This window comes from Hyperolius riggenbachi, chromosome 2, assembly GCF_040937935.1.
Source record: "Hyperolius riggenbachi isolate aHypRig1 chromosome 2, aHypRig1.pri, whole genome shotgun sequence".
NCBI lineage: Eukaryota > Metazoa > Chordata > Amphibia > Anura > Hyperoliidae > Hyperolius > Hyperolius riggenbachi.
In genome coordinates this window covers 93,366,289-93,388,227 of record NC_090647.1, presented here as the reverse complement: position 1 = coordinate 93,388,227, position 21,939 = coordinate 93,366,289, and the positions used below count along the sequence as shown (strand labels likewise).

At 43.3% G+C, this 21,939-nt stretch overlaps 1 protein-coding gene across 9 annotated transcripts in view; it reads right to left on the bottom strand.

Moving 5' to 3' along the window:
- NBEA (neurobeachin) overlaps positions 1-21,939 on the bottom strand; it is an 866,760-nt gene that overhangs the window by 623,058 nt on the left and 221,763 nt on the right. For all 9 annotated transcript variants that reach the window (XM_068267062.1, XM_068267067.1, XM_068267066.1 and 6 more), the window contains exons 7-8: positions 21,418-21,537; positions 19,002-19,148 (exon numbers count right to left, since the gene is read on the bottom strand). In XM_068267062.1, coding sequence (XP_068123163.1) covers positions 19,002-19,148; positions 21,418-21,537 — 267 coding nt within the window. The remainder of the gene's footprint in view (positions 1-19,001; positions 19,149-21,417; positions 21,538-21,939) is intronic.

The following is a 21,939-nucleotide window of genomic DNA, read 5'->3' as shown; positions in this document are numbered from 1 at the left end:
CACAAACCGGTGCTAACTCAGGGGTGCAAAGCTTATCACGCCTAAAGTCTTTTAGGCGTGATAACGGAGTTATCACCGCTTTGTGAATCAGCAAAATCACAAGAAGAAGTCAGCACACCATTCACTCATTTATGGGTGCTTGACGAGGTGACATAGGCAGTGTCACATAAAGTCCAAAATTGCAAGGATCGTCAGCACACCATTCATCAAAAGCACATAAAATGTATTGTGCCAGTTTCCACAAGATGGACCAACAATTGTTTCGGGGCCACGCAGGGTCCCCCTAACCACATGCCTTGATAAAGGGGGACCCTGCGTGGCCCCGAAACAATTGTTGGTCCATATTGTGGAAACTGGCACAATACATTTTATGTGCTTTGTGAATCAGGCCCATTGTGTTTTCCTTTAAGCTAAAATGAGCCCTCAGGAACGCTCAGACAAGGAACACTTAAAAGGTGGAATCACATCTTGGGAAAAGCAGAGACATGTCTACTTAAGACCAGTACAGTTCTATGGAAAAATCAATAAGTCACTGTAAAGACATCAGAAAGTAGGCCAAAGTAATGCTCCTGTGAGTCCAAAGTGTGATTTAGAAAAAAACCCAAGCAAAATGCATATATCAACCAGTGTAAAAGTGGAAGCAAACTTAAAGCGGACCCAAACCAAACTTTTTTTAATTCATATTTAGTTGCACCACTCTGACACATACAAAGATAGATAAACACTCCTTCAAGCCTATGAGCATTTCAGTGCATGCTTTTCACCCTTCTCTTTTCATAACTAGAGTTATACAGGTGGCAGCCATTAGCAATTCCTCCTTTGCTGGATACCAACTACTCCACCAGTTTGCCGGATTCTGTCCCGGCAATATGAAAAGAAGGGAGGGGTTCCTCCAATAAATGTAAAATATTTTATATTTGTCATCATGCAGCTGAAAAAAGGCTGCTATTTATCATTATAATTTAGAAAATACATTTTATTTCTGAAATGTTGTATTTTTAATTTGGGTCCACTTTAAGTTGGACTGAGCTTTAAAACTTCTTTATTGCTAAAAGCACTTAATTTGCATTTGAATAGAATTTAATTTGCATTTGAATAGCTGCCTTATTTTTCTTTCAGGAGTGTTTCATTTGCATTTGAATAACGTTTCATTTGCGTTTCAATAATGTTTAGTCTCTGTCATTTATTGCATTCCAAACAATAGGAAAATTACTTCAAACTGAGCAGAAAAGAAAAGGCTGCATTTGGTAAAATGGATCCCAAAGCAAACACAAATCAAATGAAATTCATATGCAGGGTAAAGGCTAGGGAATTCAGTTCACTTTCAGTTTGCATTCACCACATGTTCCAGCTATAAAAAGGTTTGGGATACTGGATAGAACGGAAGTGAAAAGGTCCATGAACGCCATTAACTGTGGCAGACATGCAGTCAAGGATGAAAGGTCTTTGTACACTAGCTTGGCAGTTGGCATTACTCCATTAGATATAATGCAAACAGAAACTCCGACCAAGAATTGAACTTTATCCCAATCAGTAGCTGATACCCCCTTTTACATGAGAAATCTATTCCTTTTCACAAACAGACCATCAGGGGGCGCTGTATGACTGATATTGTGGTGAAATCCCTCCCACAAAAAACTGAGAACCGTGGCACTCCTGGCAGTTTCCAGTCTGTGAACCTTGTTGCATTGTGGGAAATAGCTGTGTACAGCTTTTTCCAACTGCCAAAAAAGCAAGCAGCAGCTACATCACCTGCCAACAGTAAAAATGTCACCATGTAATAAATGTCAGAATGTAAATCAGGGATTTAAAAGATTTTACAATGGGCAAACACTGACTAAATCATTTATACATAATTATTGAAAAAAATTAAGCACTTTTTATATTACCGGTACATTATTTTCAGTGGAGTTCCTCTTAAAAAAATCATTGTTACAGTATTAAACATCGATTCAGAAAAACATCCAGCATGAAAAAATAAGACTTTGAACTGCAACAGCAGAATGTTTACAGCCTGCACAAGATTTTTCTTTAGTTTAGTAAAACATGGTGAAGTTCAGTCTGTGTAGTGCCCAAAAGTTCCTAATCACCCATTAATGCTCTTAGATAGAGTAGCCCATCTGGAAAATCTCCAGATTGCAGAAATCTCGCTCCCTGTCTGTCTCTGCTTAACAAAGGTGTCCTGCTAGAAACCAGCAGAGCTGCACTAATCACAGTATGCGGCCTTACCATTTGTAATATTACAGCAACTCCCCACAGAATGCTGCCGCAAGGCCGTCAACAAGCCAGCCCTGCCTTTGCCACATAATACCAATCCTTTTGCTCACTCCACCGGCAACCCATAGAATGGAAATTCCTCTAAAATTGACTTGCTAACATTCAAATCTGTACACGACCTAGGCCCTGGATACCTACAGGATTTGCTGCAACTGCGTCACATCACTCACAATCTCAGATCAACAGGATCGAATAACTTAACATTCCCAGAATCCAACTAAAAACTTTGAAGCCAGAGCCTTGTGTCATGCTGCCCCTACCCTTTGGAACACCTTGCCACACCCAAGTATTTTGCATTATTTTTCATATCTATGATTAATGCAATTCATAGTATTCTGCCTACAGTGGGAAAGTAAACCCATATTTGCAGTTTTACAACTGATTCAATATGATAGATTAAAGAATTAAACTCCCACTCTAGGTACACAATTCTTTGCTAGTCCTGTGTATACAAAAAGTGGCAGAGCTAGTCAAAGCATCTTAATATGTCAGATAAAGCTGATGTCCCATTCAAAGGAACTCGTAAGTAGCCCAGATATTGGCCAGTTTATACACCACAGGATATCACTCTTCTATAGCCTAGGACAAGTTCCCCAAATTCTGCCTATGCCTCCTCCCCTCACAGTCTGATGCGATCCAAGCATCAGCCACATCTACTGGTCTTGCTACCGACTTCCACAACTGAGCTGCTGCCAGACGTGATCAGATTTCCATCTCCCAAAGCCATGTTTCACCCAAACGGGCATACATTTGAGCTTTTTGATCATCAAGTGATTAAAGAAATACTATTGATCTATGCATTTATTTTTAAATGCTGTATGTTGTAGCACACATTAGGACAAGTACTAGGAGCAATTTGATTCCTCACACAGCTGTTCCTCTCAGCTGTAAAATCCTGTCAGTGTTGGATACAAAATGTATCGAATACTGATAGCTCCCAGAGGGCTAGACCATGTCTCTGCACAGGGGAGTTGCTATCAACTCCTCAGTTTATAGTTCAATTATCACCTTGCTGAAAGAATCTTATTGATATGGTGGTAAGGGGTTAAAGATTCTAGCAATGTGTGTTTCTCATCTTTGCTTTTCTTGACTGATAAAGATACTAATAATGCTAATTGTAAACAGTGGTCTGCCCCTCTCAGTCGCTTGTAAAGTGGATGCAGCCTGGAGTGAATCATCATCACAAGCAGGCAGCCAGGCAACCAGTCTAAGTGTAAACACAGACTAGTGTTATAGCTTGTTATAGTCCAGCAATATTACAGCTCATTTAGTTACCTGGTACCACCTCAGATCAGCCCATTTCTCCTCATGTCTCCTGCATGCTGTGAGTGACACATTGAAATATATTTGTGAGCTGTGTGAGAAATGAGTTTTTAAGCAGGGATAGAGGGAGAGAGACCTGGATGAATAAATAAAGTGCCCCTAGCACTAGGGGTAATGTGTACACTAATATAGAGTATTTAAAAAAAAACGTTGTTTCAATGGATAGTATTCCTTTAACCCTCCTGGCGGTTTGGCAAAATCCGCCAGGGGGCAGCAAATACGTTTTTTTTTAATTTTTTTTTTTTTTCATGTAGCGAGACGAGGTCTCGCTACATGATAGCCGCTGCTCAGCGGCATCCCCCCAGCCCCTCCGATCGCCGCCGGCGATCGGAGATCAGGAGATCCCGTTCATGGCGACGGGGCGGGATGACGTCACCGACGTCGTGACGTCAAAGGGGACTCCGATCCACCCCACGGCGCTGCCTGGCACTGATTGGCCAGGCAGCGCACGGGGTCTGGGGGGGGGGCGGCTGCGGCGACGCGTATAGCGGCGGATCGGCGGGTAGCGGCGGCGATCGGGCACTGCACGCAGCTAGCAAAGTGCTAGCTGCGTGCAGCAAAAAAAAAAATTATGCAAATCGGCACAGCAGGGCCTGAGCGGTGCCTCCCGGCGGCATAGCCCGTGCTCAGCACGGGCTTACCGCCAGGGAGGTTAAGATTTGCTAAGGAGCTACAGGCCCCAGTGCCAGTGGAGGCTCCAGCTTCAGATTTTTTGGGGGGCTCAAAGGGGGCACGAGGGCTGGCAGGCCGGGCTTGGGGGGGGGGATTTGCGGCGCACTAAGCGTGCCGCGGCGAAGAATTGGGCGTGGTCATGATGTCATGTGGGCGGGGCTAACTGTAATGTAGTTGTACCAGCTAACGTAGTTACATGGAAAAAAAATGAAGTAAACGCACATGACAGGTAGCCTTTCACCAGTAAATGCACATAAGAATCAGCTTTTCAGCAGTTAATGCACGTAATGACAGACAGCGTTTCCCCATTAAATGCACATAAGGGACAACTTTTCACCAGTTCATGCACATAATGACAGACAGCCTTTCACCAGTTAATGCCCATAAGAGACAGCTTTTCACCAGTAAATGCACATAAGAGACAGCTTTTCACCAGCTAACGCACGTAATGACAGACAGCTTTTCACCAGTAAATGCACGTAATGACAGACAGCTTTTCACCAGTAAATGCACGTAATGACAGACAGCTTTTCACCAGTAAATGCATGTAATAACAGACAGCTTTTCCCCATTAAATGCACGTAATGACAGACAGCTTTTCACCAGTAAATGCACGTAATGACAGACAGCGTTTCTGCAGTAAATGCACATAAGAGACAGCTTTTCGCCAGTTAATGCACATAATGACAGACAGCGTTTCCCCAGTAAATGCATGTAATGAGAGACAGCGTTTCACCAGTTAATGCACATAATGACAGACAGCGTTTCCCCAGTAAATGCATGTAATGAGAGACAGCGTTTCACCAGTTAATGCACATAATGACAGACAGCCAGTGTCCCCAGTATATGTAGCCAGGAGTATAGCTGTCCCCAGTATATGTAGTCAGGCTAGTGATGGTGGGCTGGGGGCCCCAGGGCACCTCAGGCCTGGCTGGTGGTGGTCTGGAGGCCTGAGACCTGGCTGGTGGTGGTGGGCTGGGGGCCCCAGCGCAGCTCTGGCTTGCCTGGTGGTGGGCTGGAGGCCCCAGGCTCAGGCCTTGCTGGTGGTGGTAGTAGTGGTGGGATGGGGGCCCCAGGGCAGCTCTGGCCTGCCTGGTGGTGTGCTGGAGGCCCCAGGCTCAGGCCTGGCTGGTGGTGGTGTGGGGTGGGTTGGGGAGTAGAGGGGAGACAGAGAGAGAGAGGGAGGGAGGCCCCAGGCTCAGGCCTGGCTGGTGGTGGGCTGGGTCTGGGAGCCCCAGGCTCAGGCCTGGCTGGTGGTGGTGAGGGGTGGGTTGGGTAGTAGAGGGGAGAGAGAGAGAGAGGGGGAGGGAGTCAGGCCTAGCTGGTGGTGGGCTGGGTCTAGAAGCCTCAGGCTCAGGACTGGCTGGTGGTGGTGAGGGGTGGGTTGGGGAGTAGAGGGGAGAGAGAGGGAGGGAGGCCCCAGGCTCAGGCCTGGCTGGTGGTGGGCTGGGTCTGGGAGCCCCAGGCTCAGGCCTGGCTGGTGGTGGGCTGGGTCTGGGAGCCCCAGGCTCAGGCCTGGCTGGTGGTGGTGAGGGGTGGGTTGGGGAGTAGAGGGGAGACAGAGCGAGAGAGGGAGGCTCAGGCCTGGCTGGTGGTGGTCTGGGTCTGGGAGCCCCAGGCTCACATGTCACATCAGCATCACATCACATGCCCCCCCCCCCCCAAAAAAGGTTGGCTGCCTACCCCACGGTAACCCACCTCGAGTCACTAGTAGTGACAGTCTGGTCTGGTGTGGCTGGCTGCACTGAGTCCCCGGTGCTGCTGCTGCCACCTACAACGGCTGTTGGTTGGACGGAGCGAAAGTGGCAAGCTTCTCTCTGAAGCTGTGCGAGCCAGGCGAAGGGGAGACTGAGCGCGCTGCACACTACGTGAGTGTCACGTGACGGACGTCGTCACGTGACGTGACTCAAATTTAACTGCCCCGAATGTCCCCTTCCCTTGCGGGCTGCTCTGACTGTGCCTGGCTGCACCTGTCAGTATAATTACAGGCAGGGACGTCTGACAGGCCAGCCCTCTTCCTCCTCCTCCTTCCAAGTTCCGACGTTCTGAACCGCGCAGCCACGGCCCGCCGTGGGGGTGGCTTTAAGGGGGGCTAAGAGGTTGACAGCTGGGGCTTAAGCCTGGGTAAGCTCCAGTGTGGCGCCGCCACTGCCCAGTGCACGTTTTACATTGGACCCCCTCAAGAAATCTATACATAACAATAGATATGAAGCACCAAAGCCTGCAGAAGACAGACGCAGTGTCAGAGAGGCAGAAGGGAACATAGTGTTAACCGTTATTAAACACCGACAATCAATAAAAACATGCTTTCCTCCTTTTTATTATCCATACAGTTATCATATGCACTTTGGTACAGAAGTAATTTCCTTGGTTTATAATTTTCAAAAGTACAATACAGTTTATCTGCTCTGAAAGATGCTATTGTATTTTATTGCATAGCCGCTATATTCATTTATTACAAAGTATATAGTGACCATTTTTCTCCGCTCTTTTCTCTGAGATAAAGCACTGCCAGAAATGTTTACTAATTGTGGCTGATAAGGAAACAAACAAAAGACAATATAATCAGTTTCTTAGCATAAGTTGCCAAGCTTACCACTGAAGAGGAAAGTGCTGTGTTTAAACTGATTGAATGCTATTCTGCTCCTATTTTTTTTTACTTAAAGAGGAACTCCACTGAAAATAATGTAATAAAAAAGTTCCTCATTTTTACAATAATTATGTATAAATGATTTAGTCAGCCTTTGCCCATTGTAAAATCTTTTCTCTCCCCGATTTACATTCTGACATTTATCACATGGTGACATTTTTACTGCTGGCAGGTGATGTCAGTAGAAGGAGATGCTGCTTGCTTTTTTGGCAGTTGGAAACAGCTGTTAATTCCCACAAAGGCCCCCACAGTGTGATGTCAGTACCTAGGAGCTGACATCACACTGTGGGATGGGTTTCACCACAATATCAGCCATACAGACCCCTCTGATGATCCGTTTGAGAAAAGGAATAGATTTCTCATGGGAAAGGGGGTATCAGCTACTGATTGGGATGACGTTCAATACTTGGATACGGTTTCTCATTAAGTTTCCTTTTAGATCATAAAAGAGATGTGGAGCTTCATACCACATTAATGCTTATCACTATTCAAAGCACAAGTGCTGCTTGCCTACTGGGTAATGTGTACTGCTTAGATTTAAAGATCTCAACCAGCAACAAAAACAACTGAAAACAGATTAATAACACTTACTCCTTCAGTGTTCTTCCTGGCACTGTGTGTACAGTTACATGAACAGAAGCATTTATAAAGACTGTTTGTAAGCAGAAATATAAAGCAGAATTGGCCTTAATGGAAAGAGCTTTGAGCGGTGTGCATCACATGGCTCATTAGCTGCGCTGAGGACATTCCATCGAGCTACTAGCATGGAATGAAATCCATTAAACATGATGCCATGCTACTACTCCCCCAGCAAACCCAGGAGAGACTCCTCCAAAGTTTTCTTTCGTGTTGGGAGGTTCTTAATTGTATCCATGAAGCGTTGCCAGGAATGAGTGACAGCAAACTGTTTGGCGGCAACCATGTCAAACTGTCCGAGCATGAACGGATAAGAGAGTTCTATAAAGCGAGCTGTCATCTCCATTTGGCATGCTTCTTTAAAACGTTGCAGACAGATGACAGCTACATGAAGACAACGAGCCAGACAATGAAAGTGTTTACAACGCGGGTTCATTGACTTGCAATGTGTTTGTCAGGGCTTTACAAGTAGGAAGGCTTTATTGCTCATTTTTACTGTACATCGTGTATGGAGGGTGTCATGTGCTTAAAGGACATCTATCAGGAAAAATTGACTTTTCCATTAGTACTGTATATTATTACCATCATTGTCACAATCGCAGAGGATACTTTGCTTTGTAAAATATTTGCCTATAGTTAAAAGAAAATCTGTCATTTTTCTATAGAAAAACTCAATGATGTGGAAACAGCGAAGCAGTTACAGCAATACCATAGACTGCAATATTGTGGCTGTGGGGCACTGGGGTGTTTGATTCTGGAGCGAGAACTGGCAAGCAGCACACAAAGATCGGTAAGCAGTGTGAATTCGGCAAGCAGCACACAAGTATCAGTAAACAGTGCGAGGATCAGTAAGCAAAGAGAGTGTTCGGCAAGTCGCTAACAAGGATAGTGTCTGCCATATAAGTAGAGTTACAGATTGACAAGCAAACTCCTAGGAATGTGTAAGGGGCTAAAAGGGACCAAAAAGCCTCCTAACTAAAATACTATGCAAAACAGAAGGCATTTCCAATCGGAACTCAAAAAACAGAACTCTGATTTCTGTGGAAATACCACATTACCGCAACTCGATAATTTTAGCCCTATCACAGAACACGGAAGCATTGGACCAATCAGAGAATGCAGAGTCAAACGTATTTGGCCAATCAGAGAATGCAAAAAAAAAAAAAAAAAAAAAAAGCAAGACTCCTCGGAAATCCGCATTGGCGGAAATTTGAGTTTTTGCAGAACTGGAAAACGCCATTTGGGACCATCCATAGCAGTCGGCCCTCCTCCCCCCCCCCCCCCCCCCCCTCTGTAGCATCAGAAACCACCTTTACACAACTCGGCCCAAACTATTGCCCAAGCAGCAGTACCTGACCCCTGCAGGGGACAGTAATTGTGCATTGGTTTCCACCTCAAGGAATGACTTCCGGACAGCTTAATCAATCAGCTGTCAGGTAATTAATCAATGCTTTCAGAATCAGATTAGCACAGCCCAACATGATGATGATTCAGCCTAGAGAAAGGTTTTCTGTAAATGAAAAAGTAACCTCAAACTCCAAAGTGGTGTTCATCTCTATCTATGACTTTCCAGAAGGTGGAGAAGACTTGTGACCAATAATTCACAGGATCTCCGGCCTTTCCCTAAATTTTACAAACCAAGTGGGTGATCAAAACCATCAATTTCAAGGCAAAGCAGAGTTATCAGCAGTGTGTAGATTTGGCCCATGATGCATAAAATAACAAAGATGAAATGTGAATTAAGAGGAGACAAAAGATAAAGCCAGCTTATTCATGTGAACAGGCCTAAAAGCGGAATAATCCCTCTTTCTCTGCAGAATGGGGAACTCTTGGAAGCCTCTCTAATGAAGTGCTCTTAAACTTTACTTTTGTGGGCCGCGATCCCTGTTCACTTGGTAATAGGTCATTAGTTTGTGCATTACATTTCTTCTTCTCTCAGACTAGTAAAACGCCATATTTAGCTAGAAATAAAAAAAAAAGACATCAAACATTTTAAATCTCCTCCACTACTCTCTTGCCAAGTGAACCAAGAATGTCATATTTAATCATGTTAAGAATTTCATTCCATTTGGTTTTTGCTGGAAGATTCATTTGGCTTTCCTTACTTTCAGCCAAGTACATTTAATGAATTGTGCAGTAGCTACAGGGTTTGACAAGCATTGATCTGAAGAGCTAAGGCCATTTAATTGGGCAATTTAGTTCATTAAAGTTGCAAATAATTCAGGTACTGCTTGAGCGAGATTTTACACTTTTAATAAAAAGAGCTCTGCTTCAAGAGTTTTTGAAAGTGCCCCATTGCTTAGGATATCATTAGGAAGCACTGATTGCAATGTTTTGCAGGGCTAGGCCAAGGAAGAGGCAAGAGAGGCCCTGGGTGAAGCAGTAGGAAGACTTTGGCCGCGCACTTGGTTCATTTTAACTGCAGCCAGGAACACCAAAACATGCTCACATCCCCTGCTGTCCGAGTGCTGATTAGTGTGTGAGAAGCTTGGGCTGATGAGCAGCATCTATGTCAAGCCACTGCTACTAGCTGTGTTATATGAGTCTATGGGCAGCATGGTGGCTTAGTGGATAGCACTCTTGACTTGCAGTGCTGGATCCCTGGTTTGAATCTCAGGCAGAGTCTGCATGGGTTTCCTCTGGTCACCCGGGTTCCTCCCACATCCAAAAAAACATACAGTTTGAGTTGGCCCTAGACTACAATAGACATATGTCTATGGAAGGAGTTAGAGATTGTGAGCTCCTCCGAGAGACAGTGACAAGAACTATATAATTTATATAGTTCTGACATCTTTCGCAGCGCTTTACATAGTATATACTCTGTAAAGCGCTGCGAAAGATGTCAGAACTATATAAATACAAAATAATAATAGTAATAATAATAATGAAGGCCCAAGCAGGGCTGGTGAGTGTCTTGTTATATAATCCTGTGTATGGGTAATCATGGTGGGAACTCTCATTTAGCTGAGTAAGCTGCATGCAGGCTCTGATTTGCTATGATGAGGGGCTCTCAATATGAGTCTGCGCAAGTGATGGGTCAGGGGCTACTGAAGGACTGTTTCAGCCCTGACTGCTTGTTTGAGCACACGTAATTATGAATACTAAGTGGTTCTTGTCTACTACGTGTAAGCTGAATGGAATTGTGGTTTTAAACAGGTAAGCAGATCATCAACAAGCCTTCAAAAAGCAATCAAAACCCCCTTACCTCAGGCAAAACAGCCACACTGAATTAATTTACATATAGATCGGTTTATAAAGAGATCGACCTGCCAGGTCACAGTTCATCAATACTTAAACATTTGCAGAGGTTACATGGTGATTAATCCACTGTTAGAGCTAAAAACTGAAGGGAAGAATGAAAGCTTAGTAGTAGTCACTACTGACATGTTCTCTTCAACTCCAGCCTTGTAAAACGCTAGAAGTGGCCGGCTGGTGCCTAAATGATATTTGCCTTAATCTCCGGTGCCAAATTCAACCTCATATGAACCAAAAATTTCAACACTGGCATTAAGACAGCGCACCAACTGCAAACCATATTAACCTCCTTTGAGTCCATTCCTATAAGCCTCTGCTCAGCTACAGTTGCAGCCTAATGCACCGATTACATCTCTGTCTCCAACCTGTTCATGTCATCTAGCCATGCACATTGCGTAATGTTTGCTGTGCCCAACGGGCTCATATTTGCTAGTCAGTAGGTAATTAAAAGGGAGAAAAACTACTTTATTGAAAGGAGCAATAGATCAAAGATGAATGTATAGCAAAATCAAGGATAAATGTCAGGTGGAATTATAGTTCACCTGTTTACTAACCGAACTCCAAGTGTGAAAAGGTTTGTGATCAGCTCCACATATAGCCTTACAAACCACAGAGTTCCCAGCTTGTCGGCAAAGGAACATAATTCAAAAAGTAACGTAAAGATATAGTCTACAGCCGCTTCATGCGACTGCAGAGAAATGCGAAATGGCCACAGGCTCGGTTTGGTTCTTTGATGTTTGTCCTTTTACACAGATAAACAAATCTCCAAGTCTGCAGCTAAGTGAGGTCCAGTGGCACTAAGTAAATGTGTTTCGGCATGCCGAGTGCTGGAGTGTATTTAAATTGCAGGGAAGATTGATCAATTAGACCTGCCAGGTCCAGTATGCAGGTCTCCGACCTACTAGCTGGAACTCCAAAACAGACCATTCTCTATAGTTGTAATTTACTGAGTGTCTGCAATGTCTTTCCTCCGACATTTATAGAGTGCTTGAGCTGACAGCAGAATGGTGCATGGAGATAAGAGCGGCACTGAATGCATCTGCAATGTGTGCTCTCGTACAACACAAGCAGCCATTACTATGGGCTTGTCAGCAGAAAGAGATGTTCAGTGATTTCTTGCAAGCATTCCACTGATCTCTACAATCTATAACTGTCCAGAACAGAGCTTACACCCTGATATTTGAAATCTGCTGCATTTACACACTGCCCTTGCTGATGAAAAGCAGGAATACTTTACCAAGCTAATCGGAGAACAAGCTTCCAACCACTGGCGTCTCTTTGCAACGTTCAACTCCCTGCTTAACAACCCCCCCCCCCCCCCATTTTCCTCCCTCTCTGCCACGGATTTAACTACCCACTTCACCAACAAAATGGTCTCCATTTGTCAGGAAATATCCAGCCTTCAATCCTCACCTACCACCCACTCCCATCCAGCTCCTCCTCTACACTATCCTCCCCTCACCTCCTTTACTCCTACTACCATTGAAGAAGTCAACCACCTACTGCAGACTTCCCATACCACTACCCCCCCCCCCCCCTTTCACCCCATCCCTTCTGACTTGCTCCAGTCTCACTTCCTGGATTTGGCCCCAGTCCTCACTGCCCTGTTTAACTTCTCCCTATCCACAGGCATCTTCATCTCAGACTTTAAGCAGACCAATGTACTACCCCTGCTCAAGGAACCCTCCCTCGATCCCTCATTACCCTCCAACTACTGCCCTATCTCCCTCCTCCCCTTTGCCTTAAAACTCCTTGAGCATCCGGTTCACAAACACCTGACCCAATCCCTAAATGCCAACTACCTGCTAGACCCACTGCAATCTGGATTTCAGCCTGCCCACTCATCTGAAACCGCTCCCACAAAAGTGGTCAATGACCTTGTTTTAGCTAAAGGTGAAGGCAAATACTTCATTCTCCTTGACCTTTCAGCAGGTTTTGTCATGGTGGACCATCCCCTACTCCACCAGTCCATGGGCATTCATGATCTCACACTGGCCTGGCTCTCATCCTACCTCTCAAACCACTAATTCAGGATCTACTTCAATGAGTCCTCATCTACCAATAACCACATCTGTGGGAACCCCGTAAGGCTTCGATCCTTGCCCCACCTACTGTTCTCCCCATACACATACTCCATTGGCAAGGTTGTCTCCTCCATGACTTTTAACTATCATCTGTATGCAGATCTACCTCCACACCCCTGACCTATCCACCACCACCACCATGAACAAGGTCTCGCCCTGCCTTTCAGCAATCTCCTCCAGGATGTCCGCTAGGTTCCTGAAACTAAACCTGGACAAAACTGGATTTATGATCCTTTAGAGTGTAAGCTCGCAAGGGCAGGGCTCTCTCCCTCTATTGTGTCTTGGAAATCATTATACATTTTATTCATCATGTTATTTTTATCACTGTCATTACCAATTCTGTACTTTATATTCTGTATTTTGTATCTTTTTTGTATTTTGTTTATAATTATGTATTTTGTATATTGGTGTACACCATTGTCTATATTATTATGTACCCCATGTTCGTTTCTTACTTAGTACAGCACCACGGAATATGTTGGCGCATTATAAATCAACAATAATGATGATCTTCCCACCCCGGCCATCCCTGACCCTCTCAGATGTGAATGTCACGGTTAACCACACTACCATTCGCCCTACCTCTCAAGCACACTGTTTGGATGTCACCCTGGATGCTGCACTTTCCTTCATCTCCCACATGCAAAACCTCAGAAACTTCTGCAACTTCCACCTCCGTAACATCTGCAAGATCTGCCCTTTCCTGACCTCTGTCACCACCAAACGTCTCATCCATGCCATCATAATTTCCCGCCTTGACTACTGCAATGCCCTTCTGTTTGGTCTCTCTATGACTCGAATTGCCTCGCTGCAGTCAGTCATGGATACAGCAGCCAGAATTATCTAATCCTCCCATCCATCCACCACGGTGGCTCCCCTTTGTGAATCCCTCCACTGGCTTCCTATCCAGTCCAGAATCCGATTCAAGATCCTGTGTCTGGCCTGCTACTCTGTCCACAAAACCTGCCCAACCTACATTTCCAGTCTTACTCAGAGGTACGCACCTAGCTGCTCATTCTGCTCCTCCAATGAACTTCGTCAAAACAGTTATGCAACCATAATGGCTGCTTAGAAGTAAAGGCCCACGAGAATGCATCAAAATAAAATGATACAGCACGGCTACGTGATCATCACGTTTGTTCTTGATTTTTGCAGTAGTAATCTGCTCCACACAGGTCTGGTATCAGGGGGAAGTGACTAGAGTGGTCACGTGACTGCTGTGTCTAATGATAACAAACTAAGTTTCCTCCAGGAAATCTGTGATGGAAAAAATATGAGGGCCATCATTCCCAGATATCAGACAAATGTTACTTGTTTAACTGAAAAAATCCAACTCTACTGAGCATGCAGATCAAATGTTCTAAAATCAGCATAACCTGTTGCAGATCAGAGCTTTAGGAAAAAAAAGCAAGGCAAAAGGATTAGCATTACCAGCCAGTCGACCAGAATTTTAAAAAGGAGGTCAGAAATGTCAGCGTTTACATTTCCAGCGTCAAGATTCCCGCACATTTTAGTCTTTTTATTGTAGGTTTAAATCATTAATAAGCAGAGCAAGCAAAGCAAGGGTGTGGCAGAATTCTGATGAATCTGCTGTTCCTAGAAGGCCTCTAAGGCCTATATGAGGTATTTTAAAGTGGAATTTATTTTTTGCATTCAGCTTTTTAGGTTCCTGGTCAGTATCCAAAATAAGTACATCAAATAATGGGGGACATTCCACGGTGAGGTCATCAGCCATCTTCCAGCATGGGTCTCAGGCTTCACACAACTGTAATCCACAGTGATTCAGTGGTCTAGAGTGACCATGCCCTGGTGGTGACTGGTGCTAAAGCCTCAACTGGATTGGGCCTATGGCTTTGCTGTCACTCCAATATGAACAAAGAGGCGGCACTCTACTAGCTTGAAAACATGCATATATTGTAGCAAGAAGAGAAACGCTACATGTTGCGGACAACTTGGTCCTTTGTCATGTGTACCACCACATACACCTGATAAAAGGGCTTGTTTCCACTACACGCAGATTCTGGATGCAGACAACTGACTCCAATGAATGCCTATGGGAAATCTACATCAGAAAAATTGCGTTTAGTGGAAACAGGACCATAAGCATTCATTGGAGTCAGTTTTTCTGCATCCAGAATCTGTGTGTAGTGGAAACAGGCGCTTAATGGTCCACAACATGTAGCATTTCTCTGTTTGCTATAATATATGCAAGCCAGTAGAGCATCACCTCTTTGTACATTTTGGGTCTCAGAGCTTCTGGAAGCAAGCCACATGCCATCTCACGGGGCACTGCCTATATTAACATTTACCCTTCCAACTCTCTTACTTGGAAAGCGGACTTACACTACTGGCTGCTGGTTCCTCATAGGCCAAGAGGAGGGGGAAGGGGAACGGTGTCCAAAAAGCAAGAGTGTTTGTGTACGTGCGTGCATGTGTGTAGAAGAGACACTGGGAACTGGCCTTTAAAGCAATGTCATCCTCACCAAAGGGGCTCCAGCACATCAATGAGATTGTATGATAATCAGACTTGAATCCTGACCTCAGTTCAAAGTCCAAAATGTAGAAGGTAACGCCATTTTCAAGCTGAATACATTTAAATGACATTGGCATCAATTCAATCATTAGCACCTCATGTCAATCTCTACTAAACACTTCTATCAGGAAGTTAAGCTCACTTCAGGGAAATGCAAGGCGGCTCAGAAGAGCCCATTTGGAGATGATAAAGGCAGGTATGGTAGTGCGTTTACAAAGTACCGTATGTGGTTTCACCACCAGTTTGTAGTGCACTTGTCTATTTTAGCTCATGCTCTAAAAAAAAAAAAAAAAAAAGACAATCGATGTTGGCTGTTTCCTGAGTCAAGAGAAACACAACATTCCGTAAAGGCCAGGAACATAACTAGAGGGGAGCAGCCCATTGTTACAGTTGGGCCCAAAGGTGGTATATACTATATCATGCTGAGAATGGCTAACAGGAGAACATCTGAAGCACAGCCCCAACCAATGGGCATTAATCTCCAACTTGAGGGGATTCACTCTTGACAGAAAGTTATAACTCTACATTAGCTGCTCTCAAGCAATTTAACGTGCTGGGACTGCACTGCAGACCCAAGTATCATCTCATGCACAGATTAAGAAACTTCTCATAAAGAGATAGAATTTTCATGCAGTAATGAAACACCTTGATGAATATCAGTTCGAGGCTTCCACGTTATGGCACTGCTGAAATCAGAGATCAGACAATCTCAAATAACTACAACTACTGTGCTAATGAAAGACTACACAGAGAGAACATTTAGAAGTAAGAGCGTTTAACTAGGAAGGTATAAACAGAGAGAGTGAGGCAGACACATATCCGACAGCACATGTAAATACTCTCGGCAGGGTAGGACAATTTGCTTTCAAAACCAGCTTGCCAATGCCAGAGAGGAGACTCCTTCACAAATCCTAACAGGTGCTTCGATATTTATAGACGAAATAAAGAATTTTAAACTCATCAAAAAATCAAAACAGTACAAGGGCATTTAAACCACAAAAAAAACAACTAATAAAATAGGTTATCATACACTGTCCTACATCCATCAAAGATTTATAGCCGTCTTTCTCAACCTATTAAGCCTGGAGGAACCCTTACCATATTTTTTGAATCTTAAGGAACTCCGGCATTAGCCAGGGAGAAAGGATTTATTTTGTATGAGGAATGGTCTTTAAACATGTCCTGCAGTCCATGTTTCTACCTTACAGTGTTCCCCATCATAGCAGTGCATGTTAGTGTGTCTTATTCTAGATCTCACAAACTATAGTGCTCCCCAACAATAGCACTCTTTATTATACTACCCTCTATATAATTGTCCATTATATTGTCTCCTTATTCTAATTTTTTTTTATTATTATTATTTGTGTGCTGCTCCTTATTCTGATTCGAAAATATTGCTTCTACTAGTGTGCTCTATTATACTCCCACTCAACCCTCCCATTTGGGCCAAGCATACTTTTGATAAGGACACAGAGGAAAGAAAAATACCAAGGAACCCCTGAAAAGACCTCAAGGAACCATGGGGTACCAGTGAACCCTGGTTAGGACAGCCTGATCTATAGAATACATGAGGGTTAAACTACAAAACTTAATTAAGTGAATTTCTTTATGTTGCAAATAACAGAATATTTACATAATAAAAGGCAACTGACTGAACTTTCCTTGAATGATTTGCTGACCATATTGTAGGCATCAGTTGTACCATCAAGCACTTTCGGTCTGGGTGTTTGGTTCACTAGGGTTTTCATAAAGCAAATCCTTATTTCTGAGCTTCCTCTTTAGTAAAACTTTTTTTGCCCCATCCATTTTGAACAAACAGGGAACTGGGCTTCTGCAAAACACTTTCAGTATATAACGTAACTCTCAAAAAGCAGCAACCAATCATGTGACCCAAATTTGAAATATTCCATTCAAATTCTTGAATTATTGATATAAAGAAATGTACCTCTCTGAAATTTTCGAACATTACCAAAACAGACAAGCATTTCGGACACAAAAAAACCTGCTAGGAGATTGGACCAACAACTACTGGAATGTCCACAATCTGGATACTCTTCTCAGCCAGTGATTACACAGCTTTGTTCATAGCCGATTACACCGGCATTGCCTTATCTGTGTAATCACCAGCTGACAAGTCTACAATCAATCTTTGTACACACACTAACAGAATGAGGCATTTGCTTTCAGCTGATGACATTTTACAGCATCTCCTTCGGGTCAGTAAATAACATGATTCTAGAGGAGATGCTGCACCACACTGTAATTTTTACAGCACGCTGAATCAAAATCAGCGCAAGAAAGCAGTCCAGGGCAGAAGGAAACAATCTCCATAAACACAACTAAAGCATTCCACTTACTGACTCCACTCAACATTAACACAGGAATAAAGTTCTATAAAAATCTGCATAAACGACAGAGCCTTTGGTAAATATGATTGTTTATTTTTCAAGGCAGTGCGAGCTGTGGGACGCTGCGACTCCAAGCCAGAGACCAGAGGGGAGCTAAAACGAGACAGTGAAGGATGGTGAGTGCTGCGGTGCAGCAAGGAGTTATCCTTTGGAACTTTGTAGATTAAGAGAATAACCTGTGTTAAAGGACAACTGAGTTGATATGTGACATAATGCGATAGACATGGTTATGTACAGTGCCAAGCACACAAATCACTATGCTGTGGGGTTTTTTTTTCTTTCTCTGTCTGAAAGAGATAAAAATCAGGTATGTAAGTGGCAGTTCTTGTCTGGGTCGGGAATGGGTCAGACTGGGTCAGACTATAACATAACCCTCACTGATAAGTAATTACAGCCATAAAACACTTGTCAGTAAAATGACTTCTGAGAGCAACAAAGAGATAAAAAGGGTCTATAGTTCATACATTTTAGCTTCGGCATACGTCAATGAAGGTGTCATTGAGCAGAGACATTGAAACAGTAAAAACTTAAAAACTAGATTTAAATATAAAATAAAACTGTGGGATGTCTAAAAAAGTCATTTTTTAGGAGAAGGAGGATAGATAAAATTGTTTTTCTCATCAGTTTATTTTCACCTCGGATGTCCTTTAAGCAGGGTTGCAATAGAAGTCTATAATTAAAGTTTGCTCCAGACAACAGGCTATGAGGAAACATAGAACTGTTTGAATAGTAGTCTGCGGTGACTGTTAATGGGAAACCATAATATTCAATACAATAGCGGTGCAGATTAGCAGCCGCAGCACTTTACATATACTCTGGCCAGAGGTTGTGTGAAAGTGGATATGGATGGATGGATGGATGAGAGGTGCGCTCTATAGAACAAGCTGGCAATAAGTTTTAATTAGGGAGGGTGATATTCATGGGATCTTATATGTCTATTGTTATTGCAACTTGAATAAAAGTAATATGCATTATGAGAGCATGATGAGATTGTAATTTGGTTTATTTTTCTAAATAATTTGCAAAACATAATAGTATTTGAACACAGGATCTAAATACTGTCAATGGACCTGATTCACTAGGGATCTTCAATCTGGTGATTATAGATCAATTTATTCTGCTAACATTCATCTGACATGACCTGTAAATAAAGTGGATCTTACCTTGTAGCCTGGGCCTAGCTGATGTATTGCAAAGATCTGAGCAGGATTGAGAGCCTCTATGAACACATACACTGCCCCAAGTTGGCCACAAAACACTCGGTTTGCGTCCGCTGTCTCCGATGAGCCAAGGAAGCATTTGTCGTAACTCTACAATGAAACAATACAAAAAACAATCAGGTATTGCAAAGGTTGCAAAGGCAAAACATTAACTATAACAATGCGCACTTTAGAAGTCATAGGAAAAGGTTGGAAGCCATGGGAACAGGAGACCTGCAGGAGTCCACATTGGACTGCATCCAATAATTAGCACATAAACTGACCCAGTAGTGGACCCATGCATACGAATCCGCTGTTATGTTCTGAAAAATAAGTGTTTATTAACAGCATAGATGGTTTTCCTTAACACGACTACAATTTCTTTTGTCATATCCAGCCTACCCTGAGAATCCCCCATGAGGAGATAGACTAGTCCAAAACCTGTCAGATTTTTATCATCTACTGTAAGTGACAGCAACATAGGAAAAAAAATGAAGTTAATTTTACTGTGGAACAAATGTACATTTTATACGTATGCATACAACCCACGCCTGGAAATCTTAAGAAAGATTGCAAAAGAACTTCATGCTGTTCTACACAAGGATCAGAGACTGAAAAAGATATTCCCTGAACCTCCCCTCCTAGCGTTCCGACAGCCACCCAATCTTAAGCAGTCTAGCAGATGATAGTGAGGAGTGCCTTAAATAGGCAAGAACAGAATGGAACATTCCCCTGCCAAGGGAAAAAGTGTGGGACCTGTAAACACATCCATTCCACTGACAGGATACTAATACCAGGTACACAACAGGAATACAAAGTACAAGGCACCTTTTCCTGCGACTCATCTAATGTGGTATACGTGATCATGTGTGCAAAATGCCCCAAAGGAATTTATGAGGGAGAAACAAGTCAACCACTGCGTGATCACATGACACACCACAGATCCACTATTAACAGCAGGAAAAAGGATATTACAAAATATACTGATCTCCCAATACCAACACACTTTTGTTTACCTGGACACAGTTTAAGCGATTTTCGCGTCACTGTATTAATGGGTGGCTTCAAATCGGGAAACATGAGACTAACACAAGAAACTAAGTTTATACATTGGTTCAAAACTGTAGAAGATTGTTTAAACAAGGACTCTAACTTCTTGTGCTGGTACGATGGGTTTTAAATGCCACAATTCTTTTAATTTTAATTTTTCTATCTTTTCATTCATTTTTGTGCCATATGCTGTGTAAGATGGAATTCACTGTCACTATTCATTTTATTTGCTTTCAGGTGCTGGCTTTAAATGCCACAATTCTCTTAAGCTTAGAATTAATGGTGCATGTAACCAGGCCAGTCACCATTTGCATTCGGAATTTACGATGTCTCCCCATCACCAGAGTCTGCTTTATGTCATGTTGAGAATTCTATTGATCTTATCAGTTTAGATAGGATGCCTGGGAAAGCCTCCTCAGTAACAGTTAAGGCATCTAATTACATTTATGTTTGCTAAAGAATGTTTCTCCTCTGTATGTCAGTGTATATAAGCTGTGTTTTTCAGTTTTGGTCAGGAACCAGTCCGACGAAGGCTTTTTATAAGTCGAAAGCTCACTGTTTATCCATCTCTAAGTTAGCCAATAAATGGTATCATCCTGATTCAAAACTTCATACGTATGCATACACATGTATTTTAAATTAATACAATTGTTGACAATAGTGGTCCTTTAAGCTTAAAGTGTACCAGAGCTGAGCAAATATAAAAGTTTTATACATACCTGGGGCTTCCTCCAGCCCCATGCGCACGGATCACTCCCACGCCGCTGTCCTCAGTCTTTTCCCTCTTTGGTACCCGTAACTTTAGCCAGTTGCTGTCTCTATGCGTAAAAGAAGCGCGCCCTCTACGTACCTCTTCCGCCAATGGAGAGATACGTAGAGGGCGCACTTCTTTTGCACAGACTGGCCGCAACTGGCTGAAGTTACGGGTACCAAAGAGGGAGAAGACTGAGGACGGCGGCGTGGGAGTGATCTGTGCACATGGGACTGGAGGAAGCACCAGGTATGTATAAAACTTTTATATTTGCTCAGCTATGGTTTCCTTTAAGCTGCGCCAGCAAGCATTGGCCACACTACACAGCTACAATTTCCAGGCATAGTCAGAAACCTTATTGTGTTGAACACATTATTTCACTTCATTCTTTAGGAATTGTAGCGAGGTGTGAAATGACCCGGGATACATTCTTGCAAACATCGCTACATCAGACCATGCAAAGCAGCTTATGCTGAGAGCGACATACCAGATAATGGCAATGTATGAGCTTACCATCTGTATAATGGCAATGTATGAAGCTTACTGTCCTATATTGGCATGATTAAAGCAAAGACTTACATCATTTGTGTTGACGTGCCACGCCATGTCCCCGTAAGATACTAGCTGGCCATTTACATAGCAGCGGATCTCGCTGTTCCTCCAGCGGTTGTAGATGTGTACAATGCTGATCATGTACCACTGTAAAGAGACAGATTGGGAGCATTAGTGTAGAACACCTTTATCTAATAATGGGCATGTCACCTTTGCTGTGGAGGATTAGGGCATTAGCATACATTCTAGTCATTCAAACTTAGGGCACATCTTGCTCTGCACCAAGCTAGAATAGATTCAAGTCTGCCATGTGCTAAAATTATTGCATATCTCACCAATGATTCAAAGACAGCCACTCACAGTCACACAGCTGTAACACAGCTTAGATTCAGTCCTCTGTAATGCACATATTGTATTCTATTGGGAATCATCTCCTCACATGGTGTGCAGGCTTACTGACTTGGAATAACTAAACCCCTGTTTTTTCATGTCCAGTAAGGGCATCATTCAACCTCCGAAAAAGTAATGCTTACTATACATAAGATGTGA